Below are 27,499 nucleotides of genomic sequence, written 5' to 3'. Positions count from 1 at the left end.
AATAAAACATCCCTCTGGAAACTGCATTTACATTTGCAGACAAAAATCACACTAAGAGAGATTTAAGGTTGTAGATAACTGCATACATCCATGACTTAAACGTGTACTCAGCTACACATGAACTAAAAGAACAAAATTGAAATTTAAGATTTCTTAGCCCAGTGGTTCTGGTGTTTAACAATTCCTACTGACACGTCAATGCTCTCTTAGCCAGCCCTGTGGAACATCTCAGACTCTGTCAAGGAAAAGCAGCAGGGAAAAACAAGAGGAGCTTCCATCAATTCCAGACTTGCAAATCTTTTTTCCTACAGATCCCAGTGTACTCAACAATTCTGTATGCACAGAACTTGTCACAGGAAAGGTGTTTGATAAAGCATTAATCTCAGGAATCTTAGTCTAGACAGAAGAACTTCTGAGTGAATTTATGAAGCAGGGGTAGCTCCTCTAGTGCCTGATATACCAGGGCTGGACACACGTGCTCTCACAAGGGGGTTCTCTCTTTTTCTGGTACAACTGATTATTTCAGTTCTGCCTTAGGTGCCCATACATTCCAACTGACAGTACAACTCTCCAAAGGCACAAAAAGAGCCTGAAATGAAGGAAGTCATGTGAAGTGAGTAAAACACATTAGAGGGAGGTGAGGGAAGTGAGGAGGAAGGATGCTGAGTCCAAGTGATTAATTCACCATGCTAAAAATGGTCAGAATGCTAAAAGCTCTCACTCTTGTAGGAGCTGCAGTGTGAAGTGGCCCATGTCCAAATCCTGCCCAGCAGTGACTCCTGAGTCCCCAGAGCTCAGAGGGGACAGGATGATGCTAAAGCTTCAGAAGCTGCTCCAGGATCGATGTTTCACAGCTCAGCACTGCTGACCTTGCCCTGAGACAAAAGGCAGCTGATGTCTCAATGTCCCAATGCCTTCTCCAGGCTGGATGGGGACAGGAGTACCCTGAGGCACCTCCCTGCAAACCTGGTAACATTTCCTGGCTCCTGGGGTGAGATCAAGAACTTCTGTGAACACCAGCATTCAGACCTTGACTCAGGCTTGATTTATTATCCCACCTGTGCCTGCTGGGAAGGCAGCACTGCACTTCCAGATTAGAAAGGCCTACACTTGAAAATAAAAAATTAATGTATATTAAAAAAAAAACCCCTGTTTTAATGTAATTTACAGCTTTTCTTTGACTGCAGAGTTGCTGTAATTGGAATGTATAGATGGTTTGCTAATCTCCAGTGATCAAACCAAGTATGTGATCCTCTCTAGTTAGGCTCAAAAAAAAAAAGTCCACTTCAGATGCTGCTTTAAGATGAGTCCAACAGGTTCTGAATGTTCATTAGTTGGCATGGAGATGGGAAAGCTGAAAAAGTAATGAATGCCTGTCTTACAGACGTGATGTTATCCATGTTAAAAAAGGAAGAAAGAAAAAAGAAAGAAAGAAAAAGCCACTAGCCCCTGCTCCATGCATACATCCTAAATGAGTGCCCACCTCTCCCTCCTGAAACTGAGGATTAAGGCAGAGGCAGATTAAAGAATGCATCGTTATAGGTCTATTATTCTTCAACTTTTCACTTTCAATCAAGACACACATTTGTAACTAAAAAACTGCTGAAAACACAATTTCAGGGCATCCTCTGCATGTGAATTAAACAGGGGCTTTCTCTCCCCAGTGCCCCTCTCCCCAGCCAGCCCCAGCAGCTGGAACAAGAGGCCGTTTGCTGAAGGTCGCGGAGCGATTTCAAAGGCGATAACAAACCAGAATGTTCCCTGCATCCCATATCAAACAGGTCCGGTGCCAGCACTTATTAGAGAAATCAGATTCAACCCCCCCTTCACCCAAACACACACACAGCCAGCTTTGAAGTGGTGAGAATGCAGGGATCAGAAATTACCCCAGAGACAGCTCTGCCTGTCTTTGAAGCTTTCCTTTGATACTACTATTTCTTCTCCTCTCTTACGCTAGGAGGCTAAAAGCTGCCTTTTCTTATTGATATGGGGTAATTAATGAAGCCATAGCATTAACATAACCCAAGTTCCTGAACATGAGAATTCAACAGAGACACTTATGTTTCTTTAGTTAAGTCTAAGGGATGCAAAATAGGAATTTGGCTAGTGCCCACATGCCCTGTCAAGGTGGTTCTTGGTCTCTGCATCCAAAGAAAAGCATGGAATTATCATGCCAAAAAAATCCCAATATGATTTTTTTGTTGGCAGGCCAATGACTCAGCTGCCCTGTGAAGATGAGCTGCATAGCTTCATTTAGTCAGGAATCAGGAAAACACTAGTAATTAATTCCCATCCATGGTTAAATTTCAATGCACAACAAGCATGTCACAGTCTGAAATTAAGGGTGGCACTGTGCCACCACTAAAATCATGAGGGTAATTAAAATACATCAGTCTGTGGTGGACACGAAGGGTTAGGATGGTGAGCAACAGCAACTGTGAGCAGGTCCAGCACCCATGACATGTCAGAGCCTGCCAGATCTCACTTATTGTTTTTGCAAAGTGGCACCAAAAATGTCCAAGTCATGCAGCTGGCAGCTTGGCAAAGACATTCTGCAGGGTCTGTGAATAATTCACGAGAGAGGTACAAGAGGCACGTAAGAAATGCAATGATTCTGTCTGTATAAGCAAAGCTTGGAAAAAACCTCCAGAATGGCTGGTCTTGCTTTACTCACTGCAAGCTTAAAACTTCTGCTCTTTCACCTTAATTGTGAAAGTATTTAAATACATAAGAGGGAGAACCCAATTTAGGGAGACTTCAGCAGAGACCACGTGAGGCTGTCATGTAAGCACCTGCCAACCTGCACAGCTCAATGTGTGAGCACACAGCAAGATAAAGCAACCTGGAAAATGCCATGTCAGCTTTCCTGGGAAACTGCTGGTGTGTCACTGTGCAGCTCCACAATCAGGAGAAAAACCCAGATTTGGGGTTTTTTTGCCAGATTTGCCTGACTGAAGGACCAGAGGAGTCTCAACAGCTCTGCTGTTTGCACTTGTCTCTTCCTTTTTTCTTCCCAGCAATGCAGAGTTTGGTAAAAACCAGTGTATTTTCAGTAATAAATGATGACTGCTCCGATCAGAGGGGAAATCTTTGGCCTCTTCTGTGCACAGTCCATTTCTCACTTAGTGTCTGTGTGATCAGTCTCCCAGTGATGGCCAGTTCTCCTTTTTTAAATACCACTGAATACATCTGGTTGCCTCAAACCTCTCTCTACTTGTAGAAAGTCTTTTTCCACTGAATTTCACTTTTTGTACTTAAAGTCCTTTCCAATGTGTGCAGTTTGGAGGGTGACTCAACAGACCCTCATCCAGTTATTTAAGTCCAAAGAAGATTTATCCAGTGTCCCTTCTTCAGCTTGCCTTACAGAAAAGAGGCACTTCAGCATTGCCATATTGCATGTTAGCACCTAGTTCCTCATCTCCCTGTTGTTTACAAATATTAAATGTTTCCTAGGAATACATAAGCTAAGTCCCAAATCAACAATGACTGTGTAAACTGCTCCCTGGAAAAATTATCACCGCCTACTGTGTTCCTGAGGGTTCTCCATATTTCTGTTATTTAATAAGGATGATACTCACTGATCTTTTTCTTACTTTTTTTGTGTGCTTCTCCTTAATGCTGGTGCATTTTTCATGCTATCAGGCTAGCAACTGAGAAGCCAGAATGGTGTAGAAGCCTCACTGAAGTACCTTCCCAACAGCATCTGTTGTGACAGGGAAGGAATTGCAATGGACTCTGTTCCTAACTGACTGCAATCGCTCATTCCCAGCAGGCACAATAAGGAAAGCAAATCATTGTGAGAGCACAATCTTAATTCTTATTCTCCAATTACCAGAGTAGTTAATTAGTGACAAAAAAAAAAGGAGCTCACTGTTTGTCAATATGTGCTCCAGTTGGCAAAACCAGCAAACTATGCATTTATTTAATCTTCCAAGCCAAATTTGTTCATGATTTAAGTGGCTCCAACTGCAATTCTACTTCAGTCAAATGAAATGTTCCTATTTATACCTAAAACAGAGACCTTCAGGTTTGCAAAATCTCTGGGATGCCCACTGGAATAGCAAAGTGCCACGTAAAGGTCACAGGTTGGTGCATCCTTGCAGGAGCAGTCACACAGCCCAGGGTTGGACACAAAGCTAAATGAGTAGAGAACAGACTCCCCTGCAGACTGGCTTAAAGCAAGAAATAAGCCAGGTGTTAACAGCAATGCTCTGGAGGAGCAGAACTGCTCCCCACTGACAGCAGGCAAAGGTTAGTGCCCCGTGCCCAGAGCTGGCCTTGGCAAGTCCTGCTGTCCCCTGGCAGCAAACGATGGCAGAGGAACAATGTGCAGCTCCCAGGAGAGTTCACCTTGAGCTCAACAGAATCCCAGTGCCAGATGCTGAGTTTCAGAAAGGAACTCCTTACTTAGCTTTTCAGCATATATAGCATTATTGTATTTCAAGGGAGCTTCAAAGGAAACTGGATTCATCAGAGAAAACGAGCACACCCAAATGAGGTGTGACATGGGAATCCATCACACACTGTCAGTGCTCTCTCAGCAGACCATCATTTCACTTCCATGCAGAACTTGGGGTGAAGAGGGGCTGCTGCTGGAGCTCTGTATTTATATGCAAATATACAGGGACTAGAGAGCAGCTGCTTCTGTGGCAAACTGGTATTTAAACCTGCCCGTCTGAAAAAAGGCAAATTAAAATTAAGCAATTTTTATTTTACCACTTCTTAGGGCAATCCTCCGCCCTTTGAGGAAGAATGTCTCACCTGGGAGATGGAGCTGCACTATTTCCTTCAGCAGCTCAGCTCCTGGCCTTTCCCAGAGAACAGAGGTTCAGACTCAGAGCTGCTGAACTCTGGGTCAGCACACAACGTGCTTCTGTGTGCTGAAACACAGTTATCACTTCTGAAAGGAAAAGAAGTCTCACCTCATTATAACATGGCCTATGGGTGCCAAATATTCATCTTGATATAATGAACTTCTTATTTTAATAGGCTTCATAATCAGAAGAGAAAGCTCCAGAGAGACAATGTGAAACATGGAGGTATTTAGTGCTGTTACTGGAATGGAGAGTCCTGGTGGATGTCTCAGGAACAGAGACCCTTCCACCCTGGAAAGAGACCTGAGCTGAGCTAAGGCCGTCAGGTCCTGTTAACATCTCCTGATGTGCTGAGGAGAGCCATATGGAGAGTGTGCAGGCACAGGAAATCTCAGGGTTCAAGCAGGGTGAGCTGTTCACAAAATAAATCACTTGTGGAAACAGGTAACACTTGCTGTAGTAGCTGCTGTTCAAGATGTGCTGCTCCTGGCAAGCAAATTCTTGAGGAGCACCTACCAATGATCCTCTCTGTTGTGTTTATCGAGCCAAAAAAACCAGCCCAAGATTTCTCAATGGCTCTCAGAAGAGAGAAAGCTGAACCTTGGGCTGTTGATGTGCTGGTACACTGCAAAAATGTTTTCTCAGCAGACACTATGAACACAGCAACTGGGGTCTAAGGTGATAAATCAGAAATTCAAGCAAAGGCTTCAGAGCTTAGAAAGAACTCAGAGATTTGGGGATGCAAAACCCAAGCAAAACAAGACAGATTTAAAGTGGAACACTGTGCAAACATTCCAAGTCTTTTGCCAGTTTTGCATTTCCAGTGTGCCTGCAGTGGGATCCCAGTTTTCTGCCATGAAAACATATGGAAATGAAGTGCAGTGCTGCTGGAGAGGCTGTGACCTATTGTATTTGCAGAGCCCCTCGTGGCAGGAAGGAATGCTGAATCTGATTCCATGTTCTTGAAGGCTAATTTATTATTTTATGATACTATATTATATTAAAGAATGCTATACTAAACTATACTAAAGAATACTTACACAATCCTAAAAAGATAATAATGAAAACTCCCGACTCTCTCCAGAGTCCTGACACAGCTTGGCACTGATTGGCCAAAGAGTGAAAACAACCCACAGCAGAAACCAACAAAACAATCACCTGTGGGTAAACAATCTCCAAACACATTCCACATGTGAGCACAACACAGGAGAAGCAAATGAGATATGAATTTGTTTTCTTTTTTCTCTGAGGATTCTCAGCTTCCCAGGAGAAAAATCCTGGGTGAAGGGTTTTGGGGAAGATGAAACAGGAAAGCCTTATAAATATGATTGCCTGGCAAAAGATTTTGAGAATATAGAAACTATAAGCGAGATTGAAATGAAAGCAAACTTTGAGATACCTTAGTTAATGAAAAACTGGAAAACAATGGTGTGGCCAGTTGAAGGTGATCCCCTTTTGATGGAACAACACCCTCTGCTTGCAGACAGGCCCAAGGGTCAGAGCAGACCCTACAGCTTGGCAGAAGGGGCCCAAAGAGGAGTTTTTAGGGTTTAAAATGTAACACAGTATGGTAATGTAATGATTCTTATAAGCTGTATGTAAATGCTATAGGATTTCTATCTTGTACTAGATTGGTTAGTGAGAATTAGAATATTCAACACAGAAGAAGATTTATTGTATTGTAATGGGAACCTCGCTCTCTTATCCTCTTTTACTCTTTACCTGTTTTACCTTCTCATCATTTTTACCATGCTCTTGCCTTTTCTATCTTTACCACTCCTTTTACTTCTCTGTGGCTGGCAGCTCCCAGCAGGGCCCTGCACCCACACCCTTAGCAATAAACCCCAAGTTCCTGACCTGGCTTCAGAGATCTCTCCTCTCTGTCCGTCCCCACCATCCTACCCCTTGTTGCTCTTGCAGAAGAGATTTTTCAGGGGATGTGAGTGCCCCAGTGCTGCACCTTGTGAATGCCCCAGTGTCCCACCCTGTGAATGCCCCAGTGCCCCATCCTATGAGTGCCCCAGTGCCCCACCTTGCCATCCTCAGTGTAGACGTTCTCACTGTAGCCCTTGACAATGGTGCGGTCGATGAAGAGGCTCCTCATCACCACGATCACCTTCAGCACCTTCCCCAAGGTCACCTGGGAAGAGCAGGACAGGGACACAAACGGGCTCAGGGTGAGCTGATGGTGTCTGAATTCGTAAGACCAGCGAGTTAACAGCTTAAGTTGATGCAATTTCAGTTTTCAACATTTTATAGAGAGACCAAAATAAAAGATCTAAAAGCAGTGTGTGTTATGAGGAGGAGAGATGCTACAAAGTGCAGAACAAACAAACATTCATTTGCAACTGAAAATGTATGAGTTCACAGAATTCCCTTGTGCAGACATGACACTGCCAAGCAATTCTCTCCATTTTATTAACACCACAACTCAATAACTTGTCAAAAACAATGGGCAAATGTGATTATTTTCAATGAATTTGATATTCTCCAATATAAGTCCACTTAGAGACAAACAATTTGAAAGAAGAATCGGACTCTCCTAATGCTGGCTTGTAAAAGCATACCATGAGTTTAATGGAAAACATTTTCTGTCCAATAAAAATGTAAAATTATTTCAAAGGAAACTACAGCTTAAAGTAAAAATGTTACATTTTCAAAGGTTTCATTTCCTTCTCTGAAAGTGTTAAAGTGCAAAGAATAAAACTAGTATAAATGGAAAATATAGAGGGTCAGTCAGAGTATAACAACAGAAACAAGCCTAAATTGTATTATTGACAAAAATGCAATAATGAAGGCATTTTAATCTAAAAATCGATTTACATTTCAAAGATGAAGTTGTACTTCAATACAGTTAAGATGTGTGTCTAACAAGAATCTTGTCTTTGTATTTTGTTATGCAGAGATTATTAGAGAGTTTTTCCTCACCCACAAAAGCATAAAACTGAGATAAAAAAGAAACAATTAGCTCATTTTAATATTTCCCTACCAGCAGCAGCTCATTTTCTGCCAGTGTTCCAACATTTCATCCTGTAAAGATTAACACCCACTAAAACAAATGTGTTTTTACTGCTGACCTCAGCAGACAAATCCACACCTAAAGAAACCAGTCAATATGCACCTTTATTGATCTGTTGGATGTTATTCCTTTGTAACTTCTGTTAATGACTGCTGCCCATCACCTTGTTCCAACACCAGCAGCCCCAGCCTGAGCTGATTTAATCAGTACAGAGCAGGACAGAGCCACAAAGCCTGGACAGAACTGATGCCAAACCTTTGGCACAGAACAGGGAGAACTTCAGCAGGGAAAAGTCTGAATAACAGGGCAGGACAAATTCACAGCAAGAGAAAAGACAGGGGAACAGGAAGGGGAGACAATGACAGCCATCAAGCAGACAGGCTGCCAGGCATAATGCTGCAAGAACATAAAAAGTGGGTCAGAAGAATGGGTAATTTGTGAAGAAAAAAGTGTAAAAGGTTGAAGGACAGGAAATTGTATCAGGGCATGAGCCATGCACACACCAGGAACCATGAACATGTATGGAAACACCACATTGTGCTGTGAATTTTGGTTTAAATGCAGTATCTTGCCAGGGTGTTCTTAAACAAGATCTAGTTGGTCCTCAAATACAAAAAACTGGCAGAGTTATTTCAGTACCTGGCACTGTATTAATTAAGTTAGAAATGCAAAGTCATTACCCAGAGGTGCCCAAGCTATGATGCTGATCACCCACTGGAATCACAGAGTTTTGTCATAATTGCTAGGAGGAGGAAATGAATAAACTTTGAGAAAAGTTGCCAGGACATTAAGAGTTAACAGTTTTCAATTTATTTTTCTGCATTATTAAAACTGGCACTTCAGTGGGATATTGGTCTGCTGAGAGAACAGACTCTTATTTATAACTTCACACTAGGCATCAACCATACATAACAAAATTAAAAGGAAGAAAAAAGACATTTTAAAGAAAAAGAAATCTTAATGGAAGGAGGATAAGGCTGCTCTACAAACACCCAGACCCAGCTTTCTGTATAATATTTCCTATCCCCACTGCCTTCACACACTTTAGTTGATGCTCCCTTCTTTCCTCTTCCTCTTTCCATTGTGCATTCACAGCACCTCCCATTGCTGCCAGGTAGAAATAAATCTGAGGTTGATCTGAAGCCTGTGTGGGATGTTCCTGAAAATCCTCAGAGCGAACAGTGGAACATAATACAGTGAAAAATCCTGTGTGTGGCACTCCAGCTTGCTGGAATGAACTCACTGCTGGCCTCAAACCTCCTCCCCACACGATTCACCTGCACAGATGCTCCTGCATTAGCTCCCTGCCCTTTTCCAGGTGATTTGACTTCACACCCTTCCAGTGGTTCACTCCCCACTTCCAGAATCATCACAGCACTGAAATGTCACATCCTGCACAATGTCCAGGGCAGGACCTTGATCAGCCACTTGCCTGACCACAGTAATTCAAAATTCCTGTCTCCCATCTGTGTAAGGAGCTGTGGAAACCCAGCCCTAGCTGGATACCTCAGTGAGCTGCCTGAGAAAGGTCCTACAGCTGCACTCCCCCTTTACAGGGGCACCCAGGCACCCTGAAAATCCAAAACTTGGGCTGGGTTGTCAGAATGAGCTCTCATAGTGCTCTGGTACTGAAACAAAAAACTTCCCTCTTTTGTACCACTCTTGTTTTGACAAGAGATTCCTGCAGATTTTACTCTGGCTGGGAGAGAGATCGAGACATTGAGATGATTTCTGTAGGACTGGATCATTAGTCAAGTCTGACAGAAGCAGGAATTTTGTAAAAGAGCAGCTCAGAGAAATTACAGTTCATCGTTTTGAGAGCACTGAAAGAATGAGGGTAGTAGTACAAAGAATGAACAACAGCCTGTCACCAGACTGGAGGATGCTGTGAGACGTGGAAGCCACAACTCTGCTCCACAGCTATTTTCAGGGTGAAGCACATTCCATATTGTACACACAGCAAATGCAATAGCCTTTATTTTTTTCCTCCAGTAATCAACTATTTCCAGGGCTTAATGTTTTTGTTCAACTCTGCTGTATTTTACAAATCATGTTTTCCAGCAGACCATTTTATTCCAATCCCTGCTCAACTTGGCTGCTTGGAGGCCGTGTTCAGAACAGATCTATGTATGGAACATAATTTACACTTAGAGTCATGCAGCTGTGTCCCTCTAGATCACCTGAAAGAATGTAATAAAACACTAATGCCTTTGGTAAACCAGTAATTTGACAGTTCTACTCCAAGCTCCAAAAGTGCGGGGCTCTCCTGGAGGTCCAGACTTACCCAGATGGTCCCAATTTAATGGGCACTGAAATGTCCCTGCATTTCCACAGGTACCAACTGAGAGAAATTTCTTTCCTAGTTCAGAAAAGATACCTTTCAATTGTGACAAAATGGCAACAATTTCCCTTCTAAGCCAAGTTTTCCTATTAAATTTCAACTTCTCCTGTCGATATCCTGTTAAGACAGCACTTGGCTTTTTAATATTTTGCCTGAAGGATATATGCCAACTCGTCCTTGATGTAGAAAATTTTAATTCAGATCAATACATGTACAAGGTCACTTTAAAATTCAATTAATATGAATGAAAAAATATGCCCCACAGTTCTGCGAGCTGAAAATGGAACAGCTGCAAGTTAAATACTTCTGTAGCTTCTGTTTTGGGCTGTGTAATAACAACATACTTCTAACTTCCTTTTAACTAAAGTATACTAAATTCAGACAGTTAAGTTATTCATAAATCCCCTGCTTCCTAAAATGGCAAGCCCAAGAAGAAGGTAGGACAGGCAGCTGATTGAAATCTGCAATATTATGCAGCTTTTCTGACAAAGACATATAAAATAAAAATCTTCTTGAAATATCCCAGTTTTAAAAATATTTTGTCTATCACCAAGATAAATCTCAAGGAGCATCTGACAGACACAGTATGCCAAGAAAGGGAGAGGGGGAAACAGAATAATCAGGGAGAATGACTTAGATAATTTCTTGTAAGACTGCTAAAAAAAGTTCCCATTTAACACCAGTTATAATTATAAAAGAAGAAAGTACCTTTCCAAGTAAGTCAAAATCAGGGTCCACATGAGTTTACAAAATGAAGAGGATCAAAATCAATTTACCATGCCAGAATTCTGCCTGGAGGAATCAGTTTGAATTCCTCCCTTTAATTTTGCCTCCTCACTGAAACTAATATCAAGTGAAAAGCCTTTTTATCAACCATTTAAACAACACATTAACAAATGTTCTTTCTTAACATTTATTTAAGTTTGATATCAGGAAAATGTATGCTGACAACAGTGAGCTGGCCATACTTTGTGAAATGAAAAATTCCCAAAGCTGCAGATTTCCCCTCAGCATTCCAGGGAATTTGCTGCTGATTTGAGCTGCAGATGCTCTGCAATGCAGAGCTAAAAGAAAGAAAACATTATTTTCAGTTAACATGGGCACCTCCCCACTTCTATAAAAAGGAGCACAAGTGTGTGTGTGGTTTTTATTCACCTCAGAAATAAGGCAACATCCAACCAGACATGTAACCAAGCTACAGATTTCCAGCAAAAGGCCAGACACCTGCTCCTTGCCATGGAACCAGCCATAAGCTCAGCCTCCCACTCACAGATCCTTCTTACTAATCAGTACAATGCATGGAAATTGTATTTATATATGCTTGGAAAAAAAAGGTTTTGCATTAAAAATAAAGTTAAAAAGAAAAGAACCAACACACAGACTTTCAACTAGATTTTTTTCCTCTCATTTTTTATGTCTCATCTGCTGCTGGTATGGCTGCTTTTTCCCTCACATGCTCATTATTCTTTAATGATGCCTATTTGTAAATAGCAAGATAAGATGCAATTAAGCCATTAGAGTCTAAATAAACAAACATACTAATTAGGTTCTTTACAAGGATTTCTTTTTTTATGCAAGGGCTGGAATTTACCTTTCATTAGTCTAACCTAATTGCAATAGTGCCTGATAAAAAGTCAACATAAATGAAGGACTTTAAATGCTCCCACCATATGAAGGATGAGCTGGCTCTTTTCCCTCACTAACATTCCCATTTCTCTTAATAAGGCAAAAAAACTGGCACAGGAATTTTGTTCAAAGGTTCAAGGACAGATTTTGCCAGTGGCCAGTCACACTTAGGGAACACTCACTCCAGTCCAGCATTGCTAGAGAAGATGAAATGGATTTTGTCTCTTTTTTCCTTTCGAAATTAAAGCACACCAGGAATTTTACAAGGATGAAAATGATGTGTGATCTTCCACAATATAAATCTATGGGAATATCAATACACACCTGAGAGCTTTGGGAACAGTAACCCTGTGGAAGGAGCAAAGCTGAGGACATTTCGCACAAGTCTTCACTTTTTTTTTTATTCTTGTTCCCTTTTTCCAATGGAAAGGACTCTTCCTCATCTTCCTCATTCTTCATTAGACAAGCAGAGAACACTTTCCAATTTACTCGCCAACCCTTGCTCGCGTACTTTGTTAATTCAAGACATCCTTCCCCTGCCCATGTTACCTCAAACACTGACTTAATGCCCCTTAAATGCTGATTTTAATGCTTTTTAAATGCTGGTTCTCAAATAATGCCAGCATTTTAATGCTTTTTAAATGCTGGTCCTCCATCTTAAGGCACAAAGTGTGCAGTCACGAGTCCCACTGTGAGCTCAGCAGTGATTCCTTAAACACCATCCCAGGAGTTCCCTTCAACAGCAAAACCAAGCTACTGCCTCCAAGGCAGTAAATCCCCAAATAAATATTCATCCTACAGCCCTAAAAATCAGGTGCCCAAGCCACCAAAGGTGACCAGCAGAGCTACATCCCTCCCATGAACTGCCTGCTTTTATCCCTGAGCACTGGTTTTCTGATAAACCACCCAAGAGGGAACAAGGAAGGAAGGTTTACACTGCAAAGCACTTTGGAAATATGAAATTGTTTTAGAAATAACAGCACTGAATTGTTTCCAATCAATACAGCATCGATACTGACTTTAAATCACTTTGCAAACTCCTCCCCATTCCTCCCAGGTCTCCAACATCAGAGTCTCATGCACAGAAATCAGTCTGGTGCCTTTCTTAATGGGCAAATAATAAATTTCAGCATGCATTTTCCCAACAAAAATAAGAATGGTTTTATGTAAAACACTAATAAACAACAATGAGACACAAGGAATTATTCAGTTTCAAGGAACAGATGTCTGGCCTATTTGCAATTAATACAACCCACTGCCACACAATCAGCCTGCTGCAAATGCTGGGAACAAGATCTGAAAGTTCAAATGCAAATGTGTCTGGTTTTAAGGAGAATGAATATAACTCTGTAAAAACCTGCTTCATATTTTTATATGACAGATCTATTAAAAATCTAGGCAGCAGTATAAATTTATAAAAAATTAATTTAAAAGCAAAAATTTGTAAGATAACCTGGAAAGAAAAAAATCATTATTTCTGACCTGAGTTTGGCAGAAACAATTCAGTTTTTTGGGCTGGAAGTTACTTATACATATAATTATGCTTTAGAAACACAAATTACGGAAAACGGTTCCATTACCTGCAAAAATATTTACCAGTGCTTGCAATTTCTGTAGTAGTTCTTTACAAATATTGGGGATAAAAAGAATTTAAAGACAAAGTAGTTCCCAGATGTAGATAAGAAAATAATCTGCTTCTCCAAGCAGGACTGGCTGGGTACATGATGCTAAGGAACTCAGATTTCTCAGCTGGAAAAGTAGGGCTGAAGTTTACTGCCTTCTAAAATCTTTCTGTTATTAATGAATAAATTGTACACAGGATTTGTTTCACACAAAAATATTCTGGATTTTGATAATGGAAACAAGGTATGTGAAACAATCACAAAATAATTTGATTATTATAGTAGGAAAAAGAATCTATCTAGGATATGACTTATCATTCAAGAAAAAAAATAGGTATTTTCATTCATGAAAAATTAGTTAATGTTTTCTGAATACACAAGATAACGTTTATCTATTTATAATTTCTGGCATTTGACCAAGAAAATCTCACAAAAAACCTTAAGGAGTCCACATTTCCCTGTGCTGCTGCTGGAAATTAATTTTGCATTACACAGTTATTAGAGCTGATATAATTCTATGTTTAGTCTATTTTCTACATAGTGCTATTAAAAGATTAATTGAAAAATCACTGGTGAAGACTGGGATTAAACAGCACCTTGAAATGCAACAATAAACTGCTTTTAAAATCAGCTGAGGATCTCACACAGCTCTGAAAGGTTTCAATTATTTATGTGTTTGGCCTGTGTAGCATAAATCCAGACTAATGAGGTACAATTGCTGTGTATAAATCTGAAGCATAAAAAACCTCCTCATTGTCTGGAGGCAGCAGTTCATTTTTCTCACAGGAATTTGCAGATTCTGGTCAGGGAGAGCCCAGCTGAGCACGAGGGTTATTTGCCAGCAGAGCTTGACCAACAGGCTCATACAGCTCCTAATTATTCCAGAATTCCAGAATTGTTGGGGTTGGAAGGGACTTCTGGAGTTATCTCATCCTGGAGCAGGTGACACAGGAACACACCCAGGGGGGGTTGGAATGTCTCCAGAGAGGGAGACTCCACACCCTCCCTGGGTTCCTCTTCCACAGCTCTGCCACCATCCATGGAAAGAAGTTTATCACAGAATATTCTGAGTTGGAAGGGACCCACAAGGATGACTGGGAATGGCCCACAAGGAGATCAAACCCACAAACCTGGCACCACTGGCACCATGCCCTAACCAGGGGAGCTCATCTCAGGGTTCTTCCTCATGCTGAAGTGCAACTTTTTGTGGTTTCTTTTATTTTATGGCCGTGACTCCTTCTCTTGTCACTGAGCACCACTCAAGAGAAGAGTCTGGCACTGACTTCACACCTCCTGGAGATGATGGACATGGATTGCTGAGATCTCCTCTCAGCCTTCCCTTCTCCAGACTGACCCAGCCCAGCTCAGCAGTGTCTCCTCATCAGAGAGCTGCTCCAGCCCCAAATCCTCTGGGTGCCCTCTCCAGCTGCTCCCCGCTCTTCTTGAAGAGAAAGACATCTCCTTGAAGCACCAGATGAATCTTGGTGGTGCAAGTCCCACCTCTACAGCTAAGGACATCAACAGATTTCCACGTGCACATGAAGTTGCAGAGTCTGGGGCTGAAAATTCCTCTCTTGGGTCTTTTTCCTAAAGATAATTTGTTTGGCAAAGGTCCCAACGTTTCTTGAGTTTCAAAGAGTCTCCCAGACCTCCTTTCCCCTTCTACCCTATCTCCCTCCAATCATTTACACATTTTTAAGATACGTATAGTGCTTACCAGTGCCTTTGAAGATGAATGCAGGGGTTTTCTCTGGTAGATGGAGTAATTTTATTTAAAAATGCTATAAAAAACAGATCTTTGCATCAAGGACCTTCCTAAGACACCAGGTGTGCTAGGAACAGTCCAAGGATGAGCATGGTTGAGATTATACAGTTAGTTAATTAACTCTGGGCAAACAGTTTGGCTGTGAAATATTTTGATAAAATGAGCATTATCTGGAGCCTTTGGCACTGAGGTAAACCACGCTGCAGCAGGGGAGCAGCTCCAGATGTAGCTTGGGCTAAGTTCAGAGTGAGAAATCACAAGTGCTGAAGAAAGCTCCCTCCTTCTGGGGGAGGTGCTCTTCACACTGCCCATCCCTCAGCACCTTTTTCACTGAAGGATCTGTGGCTGAAAACAGCAAAAGCTTTTGTAGCAGTCAGGGCCAGATGGAAAGTGCCATATTGGCAACATCAACTGAGACAGATGGGGAAGAGGGAAAACCTGGCTAAAAGCAAAAATGATAAACCCATCACAAGATCACACACAAAAATACTTTAAAAACAATCTTTTTGATCTCTGATCCAAGGAAAATATGCACACCACTGGTTCAACATGGGGCTGGGATCTTGTAGGAACAAAAATGTCCTTGATTTAGAGACCAACTGCCACATGGAATTCACTCTGTTACTGCTGCTGGTGGAAGGCACTTCCTTCAGTTACCACCCAACCTTGTTCCTTGGCACTCACATCCAAGATAATTTACCTTATTTCCTAATTGTGCCTGAGTCTTGAAAAACATCATCTATTTCCTGACCACCTCAAAAAGCCACCAAAAGTGGAAGGTACTTCAGCGTGCAAAGAAGGGTTGCAGAAGAATGGAAAGCATTTCAAAGTAAGGAAGCAAAACCAGACATTTTTTACAGCAAAATAGATAAAACACAAAGTCAGCTTAAGAGGAAATGCGAAAACTTCTAAGACTTATAACTTCTTAAGACTGCACTGATGAATTCCATTCTTTTCTGGAATGTATTTTTCCACTTGGTGAATCCAACAATTGCAGATTAAATGTTTTAATGCCAGCTGTTTATTTTAACCTCTGACTCAGTTAATCTCTTGAGAATTTGTGGCTGTTCAAAGAAAGTTAATAATGAGATGTTAGACAGTTGATTAATTAAAACTAAATACAATTAAAATACTTAAAAATAAAAAATAATCACAGCAATAGTTGCTATAGAGAAATTTCCATGAGAAATGTGAGATGGAAAAGACTGAACTGGCCTCAGTTCTTCATCTGTGCATGTGGTATATTTTCTAGTTTTATTTAAAATTTGGCAAAATATGTGACTTCTGCCTTTCCCTAGAAGGAAATCAGCATCCAGCTGCCACACCATGGACTCCTCTTCCACCTAAAGTCTAAGAGCTTTGAAGACTTCTTTTGCTGTAAGCACAACAGCTGCCTGTAAAAATGGATGTGAACAATAGGTTCTCCTCTGCAATGAAATCCTGCTTGGTCAGGCAGAAATAAGTCGAATGTATTGGACTTGTTTATCTCAAATCCAGCCTTTACTGCTCATTTACTTCAAAGGCAAATTCTTAACTTCATCATATAACAGAAATTCACTGACCCAAGAGCAATGTGAACAAATTTAAATCATATTGGCTTCCTTCTTCTTTTCTTCTTGACAACATTCTCTTCCTTCTTAATTATCATGATTAGGATTCACTCATTGCCAAGTCTGCCAAAAACCACAGTGAGTATTTGAGTTTTGTGCTGCTATTTCTACAATCACATTTAACAATAAAGCAACAGATCTTCTGTTTAAAGGGGAAATTATTTTTATCACTTATTTGCCTAAGACCAAGAAAGATGCTGCATTGCTGTGAAATGAAGAATGATATGTTTCTGGGGAAAAAAAAATCTTTAATACCCTGCATTTTTGGGACAGTAGTTCAACGTGTGAAGAAAAGAAACTCGAGGGATTAAATGTTTCAGCTTACCAGAAGCATTGCAGAGGTTCCATTTGGCCGGGAGAGCTGGATGGACATTTCAGGGAACATCCTGTCAATCCGACTGATCACATCATCAACGTACCTACCAACCAAAGCACACAGCAGCATCAACACGGGGGCTCTCTCACACACTCAGATTATACAAACTGTGCTTTTAAAAAACATTTATCCTTTTTATCAATTATCCTTTTAGAAATTATCCTTTTTAACCCTGTTTATGGGACTTTCCTGGATCAATTTCTCTCTGATAGCTGCGTATTTTTCAAAACCACATTCAAGCAATAATTCAAAAAGTTGTTGATAAGAGGAAACAAACCAAAGCCCTCTGCAAGTTGTTTTGAAAATCAATTACTCTGCCCTTAAAAACATGCACTCTTAAATTTCAGTCCAAATCTGTCAGCTTCAAACTCCTGCCATGGTATTTCTATACTTTCTCCTCAGGAGGGTTGAAGGACACATGATTACAATTACTCCTCCAGTGCAGGAATTCACAGGCTGTCATGTCCTTACTCTCTCTTTGATAAACTTAACAGATAAAGGTTTTATCAAAGTCTTTGGATGATTCTTAGGGGTGGTTTTTTTTTCCCCTGAATCTTTCCAATTTATTTCATGCACCGGTGACTCTGAAATTGGCTGGTAAATTCCAGATGTTTCTCTGGAGCAATCAAACACAAAGGTAAAACAACATCCTTTCTGCTGGGTGTAATCCCTGTTTCTGCAGGCCAAGGTGAGCTGGCACACAGTTGTCCTGTTCCCTGGGATCAAATTAAGAAGTGACCTCCATTAACACTGAAAAGAGCCTTACAGAGACCTTATTTCCCAGGACACATCACTCCAAGCCATGGACATGCCACTTCAGCCACTCCTCTGGACACATTAAAATCCAAATATTTGCTTTAGCAGAGTTCCCAGGACAGTCTGTATCATCTGTGAACTGATCTGTCCCCATTTACAAACTCTGCAACTTGAGCAAATCCATGAATGAATTTGTAAATAAAATTGTTTTCATGCTAATCCACACATGTGCTCTGTAAAAAAAGACTTTGGGAAAATTGGTTGCCTGAGTTAGATTAAAACTAAAAAAGAAAAAAGAAAAAAAAGCTAATTATTTCCCTTTAATCTGCTTAAACAAAGGCAAAAAAATGTTGAATTCTTGCTCTTCAAAGTAATTAATTTCTAAGGTTATTGCTAAAACCTCCTGAACAACAATGAGGTGCTATGCTCTAATTACTACTTTGCAAATGATTAAAACAATCAGAAAAAAATAAAACCGAATCAGGAAAGCTACACCTCCTCAGCTGGTAAAGTCAGCTCTTAAAAGTAACCAAAGAATGAGACGAGTTACGACAATTTTGGACAAAAACCTTAATCCACACTTGTCATTGTGCAGAAAAAAGTTCCCCCATTGACTGCAACGACTCCTTAACACTTGCTGCTGATAAGAAAAACCAAAACCATCCAAAAGCCAAGAACTTCCTCAGCACTGGGAAAGAGGAGGCACATCAGCCACTGCTCCAGGAGGAATCAACCACACAGGGACAGCACAAACCCAGCTCATTTCAAACACTGCTGAATCCAAGGCTGATTTTATCCAGCAGGAGAGTGCTTCATAAATGCCATTACTCCAGGCTCTGCAAATAAATTAATCTCTTGCTTGTGGGGGACCAGGGATGACTGGCTGTGGTACAGGCAAGGAGAGATTCTGTGGTTCTGAACACATCGTGATGCAGATTTGTGCATAAGTTAAATTTAAGTTTTGCAATTTGCCAAGCTTTAGGCAATAAGAAGTTAAAACAAACAAAATAAGAAGTTGTAGAAAACAAGACAATGGCATAGTCAATGCATTAAGGAAGGAAAATTCAAGTAATTTTAAATCATGTGAACAACAGTTGGACGTGGGCACTTAATCTTACGTCCTTCTGAAAATCCCAGTGGACATGTACACTCATCCTCTGAAAATGGGATCCAGGCTGGCTTGAGGTAATCAATTCTTCAAAGTCTTTCTTAGATAAGATTATTTTTAAATGTAAAACTTGTCTTGACCACGAGGCTTAAAATCTGACTCAAACCCAACTGTCACCTTGTAGTACATGAGCAGTGTAAGGCAGAGCAGGGAATTCACAGGGCTGTGGAATCTTCCCTTTAAATGAAATCACACATACAGCAAAGTAGAAATCTCCTAATTTCCTTCTGAAAGCACTTAAAGGTGAGTTACTGTGACTTTTTGGGCTTAGATGCCTGTTAATTTTGTACCACTTTTAACAGATCAGTTGACAGAAGAAAGAAAACCATGTGCTCCAGGAAATGTGATGTTTTACTTTGGCAGCTCTGTCAGGACCATCACACAGGGAGTGTCTTTTCCTTTTCTTCTCCATCAATGGGATGTCAAAGAAGATCCCAGACCAACAGGAGAAAATGCACTGATGTGTGCAGCATTGTTTTGTGCCTCCATGCCTTTTTTCAAGTTGTCACCAGGCTTTCCTGAGCACTCATCAGAACAAAGATTCTTCCAAAAATACATATATATTTACTCAATTAGTCTGACTGGTTTATGTATTGTATCAAATACAAAATGACAAACAACCTGATCTAAGGCAAAATTCTGTAGATTTACCCTTCTGAGAGGACATTTGGTAAAATATCTTACGAAGGGATGGACATGAGAAATCAGGTGCAGTGAAGTAATGTAAAAGTGTAACTTGTGATGGCTTCAGAGAAAACTGAGGAACACATGTTAAAGAGATAAAGTGCACTCCCAAGGCACTTGGAAAGAGGGTCAGAGAAAAAGCTGCTGTCTGGAACTTATTTTGTAGAACTGAAATACCGACATTTACTGCCAAAATGCGTACTTACAAAATTTACACATCTCTGTCCAGTTTTAGCTCAAAAATACCATAGTTCCTATTTATGTTACAGAACCTCTTGCCCAGTCTCAGAGAAGCAAAGCACTTGAGGATGGAGAAAAGTCTAATTTTACTTAGCCAAAAAGCACTTCTGACGTCCTCTGCACATCTCAGTTTTCTCCTACATACAAATGATGGTTGGAAGGAGCATTTACAAACCCAGAAGAAATAACACAAAGTAGGGAAAAGCAAATGGCAATAGATTTGTTCAGACATTTGGCTTATTTTAATCTTAAGAAATTAATGGAATTCTCAGAATTAAATACAAGCTGGAATTTCATGTCCTAGAACAGGCATTGTTCCACCTACAAAGGGCTGAAGAGTGTGTCTAGACAAATTCCCTATTGCTTCCCCGGCATGCAAAGGTTGTTCAAAAAGGTCTGAAGCCAGACTGCAAAAGATAGTACCCAATAATCCCCATTTTACGGCACAGAGTTTTAACTCTTTATAGACAGAATTTCATATTATGAACTATCCTAGGTCTCAAAAACATTTAACAACTTCTCATTGCAATATCCTGAGTAAGTCCTAATATATTCAAAAAGACTTTAAGTAACTTCATCAACACCTGCAGCCTAATCCAGATCCGTAAGTGCCTCCTAATCCAGATCCCTGAACATCCTACTCAGAAAAGAACAGACTCAACCAACAGGTCTTCACCTCATTACACCTCATCAAGTACTAAAACAATTTCCCCAGTGTAATTTTACTGGTCTGGGAGGAAATTTTCAAAACATCTTCAACAGAAGGTTTGTACCAACTTTCTCATCCCATTTTTTTCTTCTTCTTTCCTTCATGACACAAGTTTATGATTTTTCAGGAGGTATTAAAATTGTATTTTAGATACAAAATCTTTACATTAAAAAAATGCTGATATTGTCATTCAGGGGTTTGCATCTGAATGTGCAGAGCCAGCCAGTCCATCAGATGATCTCAAAGGCTGTCAACACTATAAATCAGTATTTTTATTTTAATGTAGAAGAGTTATTTTTTCCACAAACATGCCAGATTAATACTAAAAAAGTCAAAACAAATCTACTTCGTGAACATCAGCAATGACTAAAATTAATTCAAAATATTACACTTCAAATGAAGCCTTGTTATGAACATACAGGAAAAAAACTAGAATAAAGTAATAAAGATATTAGTTGAAATATCTCTCTGCTATTTTCCCAGTAAGTGTACACATAAATTCTTTAGTCCCTATTAGAGAAACAATGCCTGGGATATGCAGAAGACACCTTTGAAGCCAGTTAGAAAATATTGTTTAGAAAGGCCTAATTATCTATGCAAAACACTCACTGAGAAGTTTCATGCTAAAACATCAGGTTGACAATGTAGAAATAATTCAGGAACCATTTTTGTAGATAAATGGTCTTGTACCATCTCTTTGATTCACATAAAGGCCCCCCAAAAGACAGCAATATAGGAAAGTAATTCATTATAAATGCCTTTCAATTCCACACTGGACAGATGGCTTCACTCTCTAATGTGACCTCTCTTTTTGATTTTTTTTATTTTTACTGGATTACATCCAGCAATCCAGTGTTAGTGTGATGTTTAACAGCTTAGACAAGACTTAAATAGCATTTTTCCCACACAGTGTTTCACTTGCATGCTGTTCTTTTTTTCCACCCAATACAACAATTTAAAAATTAGAAATATAGGTGTTAATAATAATTTTCTTTTGGAAGAAATAAAATTTTGCTAAGTGATCTTGGGAAGATGGAGATAAAGAGAAAAAGTGTAAAAATACCCATTTGTAACATGAAAGAAGTTAATCTTTCCTATACACTTAGCAGAAAACACCACATATAAGACAAAAATAAACTCTACAATTCTGTCAAATCTGGATTCATGATATTTTGGAGAGCAACAGGGGAAACTCTCCACACATCCTCTCACTAGCACAGTATTTACTTGCTCACAGATTTTTTTATTTTTTTCGGCTTTCAGTTAATATTTTCAACCCAGTTAATAATTTCTTTTCACATGTGTGATATTTCAGAAGCATGAGCTGGCCCTGCTGCACATGTTGGGTTGGTTGATGGAGGCACTGGGGGACAGTGTTTGCCTGCACTCATTCCAAGACCTATGGAACAGCTATGTTTGGCAGAACCAAGACTCAATATACAACTTAAACATTTTAGCAGCAGCAGAATTTAAAATATTATAGACTTACAAAGAGATTTAATAGTTTTCAGGCAGGCTGTCTGAAAAATAGTATATTTTAACACATAGAGAGTAATCACAGGTCTAGTGTGATTTATTCATCATGGAATTTAAGTTTTAATTTGATTCAGCTACCTGCTAGGCAAGTCTCTGCAGGTAGCAAATTCAAGTTGATAGAAAGCTTTTCAGAAGCATCAATTAACAACAGTTATTAAAACAGTGACCTCTGCCAGCTCTGGTGAGATGACACTTCCTGCTTGGATAGGCAATGAAGAGCGTGAAAAGAAATCCAACACCACTCACGCTGAGAGAGCGACTTCACGTCTCAGGACTAAATTAGACAGCTGGCACCATCCCTGACATCTGTACAACAATCCTGGAAGTCTCTGTCTCCTCTCCCAGATTCTACAGGTTCTGTTGGTTTTTTTTTAAATTATTGTTAACACAGGCTCTTGCTTTTCACTTCTGCAGAACCTCTATGAAATGCTCGCGGTTTCCTGGCTCCTGTACTAAATTCTCTTGTTTTGAGCAACTTCTCCTCCAGCTATGAGTCTCCTTGCCAGGCTGTTTTCTCATACAGTTGTTAACACCGTCCTCTTGTCCTTTCTAACAAACTGCTTCAGCAGTTTCCTCTCTCTTCTCACCCAATTTCCAAGTTTCTCGTGGCTGAAGATTCCAGCCAGGATCCTCTTGGCTCATCTTTCTCTTCCCTTCTCATCTGCACATTGACTTGGTCTCTGCTACTCCTGCAATGCCTCTGTTCCCGCTGTAAAATCTTTATTTATGACACATCAGAAAGGAAAAATGTTCTTTCAAAGAACTAACTGACTTCTAACTACCAGGAGGCGAGGTGAGGGCAGAAGGAGCAAATCTGAGTTGTGCACATTTCTTCCGTCTTGGGGTTAAACCACAGAATGAGCAGGAGGGAGAGTAGGAATCCACAGGTGTGGGAAGAAGTCAGGGTGTGCGGGCTGTAAGGAATTGATTTGCTAATATATCTTGAACAAAGATCCTAAGGAACAAATTTGCTAAAATTTTTGCCCAACCCCACTCCACCTTCAGAGGAGTGGAAGCACTGAAAGATCCAAACCTGAGAGAAGGCAGGCTTCCATTGATTCTTAAAAATCCTCCTGCTTTCAACTTTGCTATGGATGTTATTTTGGTCATAGAGGAATTATGCTTTATTACTGAGTGGATGCAAAAGATTAAGTTAAGTGCTTAAATAGTCTAGCAGTGTTTACATATAAACACAGGGTGGTCTGCTGCAAAAGCATATGCACACAGAGCTGTATCAAACACTCACCATCTGCACTTCTCACTCACAAAAGGCCAAACCTGGTACAGCACTTAAGGACACATGTGGAATCGTTTGGACAGCTCTCCAGAAGCCAAGACAAAGTGTTTAAGGGTTGGATTTACAAAGACATTTAGAAACCTGAGGCTGTGATTCAACAATTTTCAGGCTTCAGCAGCAATAGTGACATAAGGCACTGACACATCCCCTCCTGCACAGCATTCAGCCCCCTCAGCTGTGCTGTGCTGGAGGAGCTGGAGCTCACAACTGAAAAAAAAAAAGAAGCATTGGTTTAAATCTAAACCAGTTTCATGATCCAACTCCCTGCGTGGCTGCACACACAATTGCTGGCACTACACATCATGGGCCAGCACTGCTGCACACTGAGGTCGTTCTATTACAACAATAAAATATTGGTTTATGGTAAAATGTTGTTACTTAAGAGGTATTGTTTATACAGCAAACACTATTCAGAATTCTTCAGTGCCACCGTGAGCCCACTGCTAAGAGATGTGGTGCAGACCTGCCTGGAATGTCCTCAAAGGTCTGAGCTGACAGTGATGGCACAAATGAACACAGGTTCGCCTGCTGAAAGCCTCTGGAATGCAAACCTGCTGCTGAATCAAACAGTCTCTGGGCATCTGCACATTTACATTAAATATGAACAAACAGCTCTGTAACACACTCTGTAACACACTTTATCAGCGCATACTTTGCTTTTTAATACAGAGCAAAAAGACATTTCTTCACAATGCTGAATTCCAGTGCACCAGCTTAAAAAGCATAAGTTTAATAAGGAAAACTTTAAGTTACAAATAGAGACCTTGCAGTCCAATTCCCAGGGCTATTTTATTATAGTATTGAAATAGCTTTCTTTGTACTTATGTGGAATGCTCTTCAAAATGCCTTTAATTCACAGCAGTAATCATGAGAGGAATATGGATATTAGAATGTGTGAAAACTGGTTAACAAAACAAGCATGCATCCACTTTACAGTCATCACCAGGATCCTGCCTGAGCCTGCACTGGTCTGTGCTTTATGAAAAAGAAAAGCATTAACTCCTTTATACACACCTTGAGAGGAAAACCAGCCCTCCCATAACCATTCAGCATCAGTGGTAAAATAATTTCAGAGCCAAAATCCTACAGCACGAATGCATTGTTTATATTTCCACTCCATGAAACATGATGTTGCACCACAACAATAATAATAATATTGTTATTATTAACAATAAATGCTAAAAGGAGTAATTTTCAGGGTAAGAATCAGAATTACTACATTAGATGGTTCTTGAATTATTCCTAAGTATTCAAGCAATTTGTGCCCCACACATCAGCCTAAATTTGCACATGCACACACATTTCCATACAGCAGAGATGTGATAGAACTCCTCAGGAGAAACTCAAGCCAGAGTCCTTTAAAAAGGAAAAAACAACATTTGCACACACACAGAGCTGTCCCATGGTGTTCCAAAGCTGGATAATGCCCCCACCCTCTCGGGGCTCACCTGGGGTTGCAGGGTCAGTGCTGGGAGGTGAAATCTCCTCTCCTGCACTCCCAGCCCTGCAGGGAGGGACAGGGGGTTCAGCTGGTGCTGACCCCAGTAAGCACCAGACCCTGCTTTGACAAGGGCCTCAAAGAAGGCACAGAGCTCAGTCCTGCCTCGAGGAAATGAGGGGCTGGGATGGTTTCTTGCCCAGCCAGATTCCCAGGGGAAGTGAGTGGGGCTGTTTCCCATCTGGGAAAGGCCCCACTATGTGCACTGATCCCCTGATGGGACCCTGACACCATGCACCACTCCCCACTGTCACTGAACTTGAGTTCAGCCTTCTCAAGCTAGAATTCATTATTTTATAACATGTTATTTTCAGCTCTGCTATTGAAGATTTACTGCAACAGCAAAGCCTTCTCACTCTCTTTCTTTGTGCTTTATTTCTCCCTCAACAGAGCAGAAATTACAGTACTTACCTCCTTTTATGAACAGCAACAGATGATGCATGATACCCATTATTTATTCTGTACTTATGGGAAGCAGAGACATTTTACCTTTGGGTGCAGTGAGTGATGAACAGGAAACACAGGATGTTGTGCCCAGTCAGACCTTTCCACACCCTGGGCTTGACCATGACAGGCACTGCTGGCAGGAAGAGATCTCAGTGATCACTTCTCTTAGGCACATCAGCTCCCTGAACTTAGTGAAGACATCACAAATTCCAGAGGCTGGCAGGAAGGGAAGATTAGGGATCCAACCCTCTGGAGAGCAGAGCAGATCATTTCATACACAGGACTAAAAATACACAGAATTAGCATGTGAAGACTCAAATTTTAGGACTCATCAATAGAGTTCAAACAGCCACTCCAAAAAAAATCATCCACTTCAAGGTCTAGAGCTTTTGTTAAAATTATAAATTGTGGTAGAAACAGGTAAGTCTTAATATCACTAATTCTAAGGGTACTTCAGATACTTGATATCAGCCTTTAAGGATCCTTAAGATCAATTTGTTCTGTAACACTTAAGGGGGAAGCAAAGGTGAAGAAAAAAGCAGAAAAGATGAGATATAAACGTTGCACAGCCCACTGCAATTTATTACACAAGCTTGTACTCATTTCAACTTTTGTGATCACTTAGTTGAAGTTTTCTTGAGGGAATTTCATAATTAGTCCTGGTTTTTAGCTCTTCAGAATGATGATCTGACCAAGTACTTCGATCTGCCTGTGATACTACAGAGATAAAAATCTATCTTACAACTCAGAGGTTTATCAAAAGACTCCTTCAAGGTCATCTTCACACTTCAGTAGAAAAACTGGAGATAACAAGAACAATTAGGCATTTATAAACTCAAGACTCTCCCAGTACAAACATTTAGGAGAGAGAAGCCCTTCAAAACACTATTTTATAAAAAATATGCTTTCATCACTTCTTCCTCCAGCATGACAAGCCGTTCCTTAGGTTGGGATTTTTTATAGGGCTTATGGAAATTAATTGCGTGGCTTCCGCTGAAAGTCAGCATGGGGGAGAAGGGTGAATCCCCAGGAGGAAACTCTCTGAGAAAAACTCTCCTTCAACAAGAAAGTTGGCTAAAGGAAAAGGCTCCTCATGGCTGTAACTCCTGGGCTTGGTGAGCACAGTGCAGACATGGCAGCAAAGTGACAGCAGAAATTCACTGCTCCTTTCTGGCCATTTCCCCATTCCTGCAATCAGATTCCCTCTCATTTGTTATTTCCACTCACACAAGGATCATGTGCAGCCCCAGCAGAGATCACACAGGTTTGAAGTTCACTGTGGCTTTTGAAATGTTGAAGCCTCTGAGCTGGAGTTTAAAGTCTTTCATGGGGCTGAGAGCTGGACTAAAGCCAAGTACCAGAGTAAGAAATACAGAAATTCAGAAGTGCAGTCCTGTAGCTGCATTGCTTGACATCAACTGCAGAGCTTCACTAAAAAATAAAACCTAAGCTAGCATTAATGCCAAATATATCTAAAGTAGAATAAGCCCTGCAAAATTACCATGTCTGGTGCAATCTGGGAGAAAAGCTCAGCCTACTAAAAAATAATATGATTCTGTTTATGTAGGCCGACTAAGAGAGGAAAGTGCCCAAGTGAAATCCAAGGAATGAAGATCTCCCAAGGTAAGCACAAATATTATCATTAACACTGCCTAGCTTAGCTCCAAATACATTTCCCAATCCTCTTCATGAATATCGAGCTCAAAATTTGTGAAGAGCAAATTCCTTTAAGGCATGTCAAGTTGGTTATTCAAAGTAAAGAAATTCCAAGTTGTCAGATAATTTCTAATAGTAAATAGATACAGATTTAAAAATAAAAAAAAGGGACAGTCTATGCATCCACAGTCCCTTATTTAAAAACAAAAACTAAATCCTGTCCACTGTAATGTGACTGAGTGGTACAAAATAATCCACCTGTCCCAGAGTCTGTACTTGGCCAAAAGCCAAGGTTTGTACTCTGCCAAACATCTCCAAAGTGCTGCTAGAGAAGG

The 27,499-nt window shown here is 40.5% G+C and overlaps 1 protein-coding gene across 1 annotated transcript in view; it reads right to left on the bottom strand.

Moving 5' to 3' along the window:
• Positions 1-27,499, bottom strand: part of MED27 (mediator complex subunit 27) — an 84,744-nt gene that overhangs the window by 10,824 nt on the left and 46,421 nt on the right. Inside the window, exons 4-5 of the mRNA XM_005421278.1 lie at positions 17,123-17,216; positions 6,847-6,954 (exon numbers count right to left, since the gene is read on the bottom strand). Of these exons, the coding sequence (XP_005421335.1) occupies positions 6,847-6,954; positions 17,123-17,216 (202 nt within the window). The remainder of the gene's footprint in view (positions 1-6,846; positions 6,955-17,122; positions 17,217-27,499) is intronic.

The sequence above is a fragment of the Geospiza fortis genome, unplaced genomic scaffold (genome assembly GCF_000277835.1).
Source record: "Geospiza fortis unplaced genomic scaffold, GeoFor_1.0 scaffold27, whole genome shotgun sequence".
Taxonomy (NCBI): Eukaryota; Metazoa; Chordata; class Aves; order Passeriformes; family Thraupidae; genus Geospiza; species Geospiza fortis.
This window is presented reverse-complemented; position numbering and strand designations above follow the sequence as displayed.